At 40.7% G+C, this 8423-nt stretch overlaps 1 protein-coding gene across 1 annotated transcript in view; it reads right to left on the minus strand.

Moving 5' to 3' along the window:
* Window positions 1–8423, minus strand: part of NEK5 (NIMA related kinase 5) — a 28497-nt gene that overhangs the window by 13328 nt on the left and 6746 nt on the right. The window contains exons 6-10 of the mRNA XM_075139693.1: window positions 5951–6037; window positions 4774–4828; window positions 2371–2571; window positions 2201–2282; window positions 469–602 (exon numbers count right to left, since the gene is read on the minus strand). Coding sequence (XP_074995794.1) covers window positions 469–602; window positions 2201–2282; window positions 2371–2571; window positions 4774–4828; window positions 5951–6037 — 559 coding nt within the window. The remainder of the gene's footprint in view (window positions 1–468; window positions 603–2200; window positions 2283–2370; window positions 2572–4773; window positions 4829–5950; window positions 6038–8423) is intronic.

The following is an 8423-nucleotide window of genomic DNA, read 5'->3' on the forward strand; positions in this document are numbered from 1 at the left end:
AAGAAGGAGGTGGAAAATGAGTGACGGATACAAGTGGTTGTGAAGAACTGGGGCTTTCCGCTGTAGGGTTCGATCACAGTTTGTTGTAACAGTATCTGAGACAAGGGCAGTGGGTTCCAGTGGTTTTGCCCATGAATAGGCTTTCAGAAGGGCTGAGGCAAGAGGATCAGTCTACTTGCTTCTATAGCAAAAATGCAAACACAGAGTTTATCTGCCTTGATGCAAATGAAAATGCAAAGCATGCCTGACTCCTTTTTTTACAAAAGACCATACTGAAACAGCCAAACTTAGGCTTTCTAAAAAACCTCTTCTGAGGCTTCAGGAGCGCTTAACTGTCTCCACTGACCTGTGGAGGCATTAAGCTGAATTTAATACATCTTAATGAAGCCTTTTAAAGGGTCTTTTCTAAGAGCAGGAATTTGCCTTCTGAAGATGATTAAATATTATAAGAATGTGGATGCACAATACCTGAAAAATAGGCTGTTGCCCTCTTGAAGGAGGTTTCCATTCATTTATTTGAAATAATTCCTGTTTGACAGGCACCACCATTCTAGATTCTGGAGGAACTTGGTCCTGGACTCTCCTTTTTTGAAGGTTATGTGCTTTTTAACAATAAAAGATTAAAAGGTTACCTTCTGTGCTCTCTACATGATTAATGATCATGTAGTTGCAAACCATAGTAAGGTGCATACAGCTAACACTGACAGTCTGGGCTAACAAACACTCCTTACCTCCTTTCATCATCATCACCATCATCACCATACTTCACACTTCCTAGGCATTCTGCCTTTCATCCTTAGAAAACATTATGGTTTGACACACTCATGTAAAGTGGATCTTATTGATTAGTTTTGCAAAGAAGCAAATAAAAGAGAGACCTATATAAACTAGAATGCTGATTTGATGCTAGTACCAAGAACAGAAAACAGGAGGTCTGATTTTTAGGCTCATATTTCATTGGAGGCTCAGTGTCTACCTGCTTAGGCATTCCTGTTCTAAACCTAGCCCTCAGTATTCTAGAGATCACTAGATAATGTTGTAGTACTTGTGAAATTTGTGAAGAAGGGCTGCAAAGGGAAAAAAGTAGCTTATCAGTTCTCCAAGTAGGAGAATAAAAGTACACACCATTCCAGTTTGGTCAGTCGGTATTTTGCAAAGATCTTATCTGCAAAAATGAAAAGTAGTGTTCTTGCTAGGATTAAGTAGTTTCTAAATGAATTCTAAATTATTCCTGAGTAATGACTGTTAGAGTATCATGTCTAGAAGAAAAAATATATGAAAATTATAAGTAGATGACCATAGATTTTTTTAAAATGCCTAAGTGACTTAGGTGTTCAGGTGCCTCTGTCCAAATTGCATTAGACCTGAGGGCAGACAAATCACATTGAAATTTGTTATTTACAAAATAATATGGGTTCCTACGCTACTGAAGAACTTTGGGGAACAAACAAAACAAAACAAAACAAGTCCACAGCATAGTTAAACAACTACATAGGCTTATTTTCACAAATGTGTTTAAACTATTTTAATACCTCCGAAGACAAATTTTAGGAATAATTATGATATACTGAAGAATACAGAATTAGAAAAAGGTTATGCTGCCAGAAACATATCAGATGTTCAGCAGTTCATAGAGGGATACCATTTAGTCTCATCCATGTTTCCTAAGAATGTGCATACACAATCTGATCTATCAATGAGCACTAAACCAAGTAGAGTTCATTGTCTCTCACAATTTAATCTAATTTATAGTATTTTGTAAAATACATTTTTATTATTTTGTAAAATACCATGGAGCAAGTTTTGCAAGATTTTTGCATTTTTGCACATAGTTTGACAAAATGAAGGATGTTTGTCATGTGACAGACCTAAACTGCATCTAGACCAAAGCCTCTCAGTTTTGTAAATTCTGTTCTTAAAAGAATTAAGATTAACACTTCAGCACCTTCCACTAGCAGCTTTTCTAGCTGAACATTGCTAATGAGCAGGTCTTAAAGTTGTCTTTTCCTGAACAGAACAGCGATGCTGGAGTGAATGTTTCTGCCGTTGCAGTTCTCTCCTCTTTTTATTTCAATTTTGTGTGAAACTCTTATGTCCAAATGTGCCTTAAAGACTGCTGGAAAAAGTTATAGCCATCAAGTATATCATAACTAACAAATGTTAGTGTGGAACTAATGTTAAATAATATTATTATCATTACCTTGTATCATCTTGGCTCCAGGCTGTGATGCTGAAGGCCTTTTTCTATGTATCACAGTGTGACTGAGTTCTTCCTGTGCTATCTATAAGCAAAAAGGTATCTGATAGAACTGTTTATACTACTTTGATATATATTTTTTCTCTCAGCAAGCAACAGTAAAAGGCACTCACCTCAGGGGGCAAATACCTGAGAACGAGCTTCTGCAAGAAGGGCTTCCTTAGAATAGAGTTGATAGATGGTCGATCTCTTGGAGATATTTTAAACAACTGGGAAATTAATATCCTCAGATCATATGAATAGTTGGGAGACACTGGGTGAAAATGTCCTCTGCAGATCTTCAGCACCAGCTGGTGCAAACTATTGCCTTCAAACTTAATCAATGAAAAGAGTAAAAAGAGGACAGTAAGTACTGCTGGTTGGAAATGATGGACTAGACACAGAATCATAGAATCATTAAGGTTGGAAAAGACCTCTAAGATCATCGAGTCCAACCGTGAACCCAACACCACCATGCCCACTAAACCACATCCCTAAGCGCCACATCTACACGTCTTTTAAGTACATCCAGGGATGGTGACTCAACCACTTCCCTGGGCAGCCTGTTCCATGGCCTGACCACTCTTTCAGTAAAGAAATTTTTCCTAATGTCCAGTCTAAACCTCCCTTGGTGCAACTTGAAGCCATTTCCTCTCATCCTATTGCTAGTTACTTGGGAGAAGAGACCGACATCCACCTCACTACAACCTTTCAGGTAGTTGTAGAGCGCGTAAGGTCTCCCCTCAGCCTCCTCTTCTCGAGGCTAAACAGTCCTCAGCCGCTCCTCAGAAGACTTGTGCTCCAGACCTTCACCAGCTTCATTGCCCTTCTCTGGACACGCTCCAGCACCTCCATGTCCTTCTTGTAGTGAGGGGCCCAAAACTGAACACAGTATTCGAGGTGCGGCCTCACCAGTGCCGAGTACAGGGGGACGATCACTTCCCTGCTCCTGCTGGCCACACTATTTCTGATACAGGCCAGGATGCCGTTGGCCTTCTTGGCCACCTGGGCACACTGCCGGCTCATGTTCAGCCGGCTGTCGACCAGCACCCCCAGGTCCTTTTCTACCGGGCAGCTTTCCAGCCACTCTTCCCCAAGCCTTGAAAAAAGGTACTTGAAGAAAAGGTACTTGCTGACAGAAGCCCTGTGCTATGCAATCTCTTCACAAATCCCTTCTCACTATCCATAGTTTGCTGTGGAAAATTAATATAACCACACTCTGACTGTATTTTCTGGTTATGTTCTCCTTGTTTCAGTTGCGCGACTCAGCAGGTCCGATAGCTTTTGTACCTGGAAGAGTTTTATTCATACGCTGCTGTCATACAATACCAATTTTTCCAGAATGAAACATGATTTGTTTTGCCAAAAGCTGTTCAACAGAAACCTGCATATCTACTATTTTCACAGTGTTCACCTTCAAAGCCTCACTCCACACAACTTAGTCTCTGCATTCTGTGTTCTCTCAGGAACCAAGGTACCATCTGATTTTTTTTAACAACTGATGCCACTCGGATAACTCAATTCAGCAAATGTCTTAACAGGTCAGCATCAATATAGTTTTAAGGGCCTTAGACAGGCAAATTGAAAGCAACTTCTTTCTAAAATTGCCATGTTATTTACTTGAGTATTTTGAAGATGTTGTAACCAAAATTTGCCTTAGCTTCATTTGCATTTCCTGTCTACATCAGCATCCAGTCCCTGCCTTCAAATTTAAAAAAATGCGCAGCAATATAGAATAAAACAGCTAATATTCATAAGAAGTAATATTAATGTTTTCTCACTTTGTGAAATCTGGAGTTTTCCTCAGCAGTATCTCCTTGCTCTCAGCTCAGCACAATTGCTCTCCCTATCAGTGCTGCTCTGCCTTCTCCCACATTCAAGCTCAGCAAAAGGTCAACTTCTGCTGGGCCCAGGAATCTGGTTCTTTTCCTGTTGTCGGGATTAGTCTCTGCTGTGTTCCCTTCTTCACATAATACTCACAGGCTGAAGATTATCTGAGGCTCAGATCAGGCTGAGGACAACACAGCTTCCTGAAGATGCTATCTCTCTCAGTTATCTTCTGACATGAATGCGCTTCCAAACAAAATGAAACTTTTAGGAAAATGCTTCTGGGGACTCAAACTGCTTGCTGGGGAAATGTGGGTTTCAAACTCTTTAGTAAGCATAGATTGGTATTTTCAAATAGAAATGAGTAAAATTATATGCCTAAAGCCTAACCTTGAAGTTTGGCTTTAATTCTTTACACTGTTCATCTGCCTTTTGAAAAAGTTTTGTACTTATTAGAGTAAATGTATGCTTGATGTGTGTGTGTATGTGTATATAAATTGTAGAAAAACAATATAATACATTTTATTTTAGTATGCACAAAACAGACACAACATGAAAAATTAAACACTGGCAGTCATTCTTTAATATCACTAAGTAAATTGAAAATAACTCTAGCAGGAGCCTATGAATACTATTATTACTACAGTTTTTGCAGGCTGCCCACTATCTGTTTTAATAATATGATATTGATCTGATCCTATAGTACTTACAGGATGCTTTAATGCACATAGCTCATAAAGCACACAGCCAAGAGACCAAATATCTCTGTGAACAAAAAGTAATTAAAGTTACAGGCAAAAGACTATATATTTTCATACATGCAATCAGTACCTATTCGCAGCTCTCAAATTTATTAACATTGTTCCATCACAGATTAATATTGGTGCAACTTTTAATTTTTCTGAAGATGTACTGAAAAGAACCACCTGCAATTTCTTTCTAGTTGCGGTATCAATGTTTCTATGATACCTAACTAGATAATACAATTATAATTGGAAAAGGCACATGACATAAAGAATGCCTGCTTAATATTCCTAGCAGGATGAAGAGCAAAGCTATCTCTGGCTGATTTGATAGTTAAGGAGACAATAAGTGAGTAAACTTGTGTGAATAGCACCTTAGAGCTGAGATGCTAGTCTGGGCTCCAGCATATTTGGTGTTGATCACATCCCACACACAGAGAAGGTGGTCTAGCTCACTCGGCTCCTGACTTTTCAGTGCTTCTCATCTTGTTATTTTGGTATTTTGTGTTAAGCCTGAGTGAGCCTTTACAATTCTCAGACCTATTTGTGTTTCCTGCAGGTGGCTACTGCAAAGTTCCAGAATTGCCAACTAGCAGCTTTTATTTTAGTGTATTTTTATGAATCACAAATGAGTATCAAAAATTCATAAACTTGGAACTGAAAAGATCCCTACTTGCATTGGTTATTACATGTTGGAAACACAAAGAGAAATTTAGTATTTGATGGAGAACCAGATAAAGCAAAGGAAAAAAAATCTATTTTACATTTCACACCACTACTAACAAGGAGTATTAAAAGAGAATGAGATTAAACTTTTAAGTTTAAAGTACAAGTAATTTTATAAAAACAAAAAATATAATTATGTTAAGCCTGTAGACGAATCACAACAAATTCATGATTGCTATACTCTGGACACTGTGAGCCAAAATACAACTGTCAGTATTGTACAGTAAAACATAGTTGTTGTATACGATTGATGCACCTAATTATTGTACACAATAATACAAAACTTCACAAAGTGACACATGTGAAATTCCTGGTGCCCTGCAGAAATACTGATTTAAACCATGATATTACTAAAATAAGTTCTCTCGTGCCTGCACGCCCTCATGCACAAGCATATGAACGAAAGACAGAGACTTACGTTTTATTGTTATATGGTCGATTTTCACAGATCTCAGGTGACAGATAATAGGGGGTCCCTACACAGGTATGGGCAAACTCCATAGTGCTAATGAAACACAATAAACAAAAAGGCTTACACACTGAAAAATATACAAGCAATTGAACTAAAGGCTTCTCTGCCCCAGGTGAAAAGCCCGTGGGAGACATTATTTCTGCTCTCCAAATAGTTGAATAATGGAACACCCTAAGAAAAACTAAAATACTTCCCAGTTCAGTGTAAAAAAACCCAACTATTTTAATAGTGGAGAGTGTTTGCACTTCAACAGAAAGCACAAGAATTCTCTTTTCCCCACTTTTCACCAGCATTGTAATCAACATTTTCAAGGAATGTTTATCATTAACACAGAATTCTGAAAGCTATCAAAGACACTGCAAAATATTAGAATCATAGAATCATAGAATTATAAAGGTTGGAAAAGACCTCTAAGATCATCGAGTCCAACCGTCAACCCAACACCACCATGCCCACTAAACCACGTCCCTAAGCGCCTCATCTACACGTCTTTTCAATACTTCCAGGGATGGTGACTCAACCACTTCCCTGGGCAGCCTGTTCCAAGGCCTGACCACTCTATCAGTAAAGAAATTTTTCCTAATCCAATCTAAACCTCCCTTGGTGCAACTTGAGGCCATTTCCTCTCGTCCTATCGCTTGTTACTTGGGAGAAGAGACCAACACCCACCTCACTACAACCTCCTTTCAGGTGTAGAGCGCGTAAGGTCTCCCCTCAGCCTCCTCTTCTCCAGACTAAACAGTCCCAGTTCCCTCAGCTGCTTCTCATAAGACTTGTTCTCCAGACCCTTCACCAGCTTCGTTGCCCTTCTCTGGACACGCTCCAGCACCTCCATGTCCTTCTTGTAGTGAGGGGCCCAAAACTGAACACAGTATTCGAGGTGCGGCCTCACCAGTGCCGAGTACAGGGGGACGATCACTTCCCTGCTCCTGCTGGCCACACTATTTCTGATACAGGCCAGGATGCTTTGGCCTTCTTGGCCACCTGGGCACACTGCTGGCTTATGTTCAGCCGACTGTCAACCCCAGGTCCTTTTCCTCTAGGCAGCTTTCCAGCCACTCTTCCCCAAGCCTGTAGCGTTGCATGGGGTTGTTGTGACCCAAGTGCAGGACCCGGCACTTGGCCTTGTTGAACCTCATACAGTTGGCCTCAGCCCATCGATCCAGCCTGTCCAGGTCCCTCTGCAGAGCCTTCCTACCCTCCAGCAGAGCAACACTCCTGCCCAGCTTGGTGTCGTCTGCAAACTTACTGAGGGAGCACTCAATCCCCTCATCCAGATCATCGATAAAGGTATTAAACAGGACCAGCCCCAGTACTGAGCCCTGGGGAACACCACTTGTGACCGGCCACCAACTGGATTTAACTCCGTTGACCACAACTCTCTGGGCCCGGCCGTCCAGCCAGTTTTTTACCCAGCGAAGAGTGCACCTGTCTAGATCGTGAGCCGCCAGCTTCTCTAGGAGAATGCCGTGGGAGACAGTGTCAAAGGCTTTACTAAATTCTAGGTAGACCACATCCACAGCCTTTCCCTCATCCACTAGGCGTATGTTGGAGAAGTCTCCAACATACTCATTGAAGTAAGAATATGGGAGGTGGTAGTCAGTCACGCAAGCCAGAAACAGTGGAAGGAGGAAGTGCTGTCCAGAAACTAAAGGAGGAGTAAATGAATTCTAGTTCCATCTTTGGTGCTGACTTGCGAAGGTGTAGCCAAATAGCACCAGCTGGATTCATTTCACTTGCTTTTAGATATCTACTCTGTGGATGTCATCAAGCATCACTGGGAAGTCAGTGGAGAGAAACAGGTACTCACAGAGTGTGATTCCTCTCACTCTACACTAGACATCAATAAAGTTGTAAGTTACACTCTTTATAGAGTATATGAAGTCTGAGTGCCAGAGGTGCCTAACTGCAAGTAAAAGTATTGGACACTATCTTGCATTTTGGAGAACAGAGATGAAAATGCCTTTGTATACCCCAGGGGGAGGAGAAAAGAGAGCCTGAGAAACTTAATTCACTTGTTATATGAGGAAAAGTACTATCAAGCTCCAATTATTTTGTTGTATAAGCCAATTAAATACTCTTTAAAATGTCTGTACTTGGACATTCAAATTCTGAGGTTTACTTCCTACCTGCTAGTACTATTCTGCTGTGTAGGAGCAATCCTTAAAGCAATTATCCCCAGAACACTTCTGAAGATAGGCACTTTCTGCATAAGTAGTTTACACATGGAGAGTTGAGGCACTGACAGTAGGTCTATGCTTCACGAAGGAACACATCACAAAGGTATGAGAGCTGGCAGAGACTGCAGCTAGAACAGCGACATGGCATATCCCTGGAAGTGAGCAGGCTTGGATCAAGGTGCTATCCAAACATGCTAATCCAATATACTCCAACTCTCACCAAGACTTCCTAGTTCTGA

Source organism: Calonectris borealis, chromosome 1 (assembly GCF_964195595.1).
Source record: "Calonectris borealis chromosome 1, bCalBor7.hap1.2, whole genome shotgun sequence".
NCBI lineage: Eukaryota > Metazoa > Chordata > Aves > Procellariiformes > Procellariidae > Calonectris > Calonectris borealis.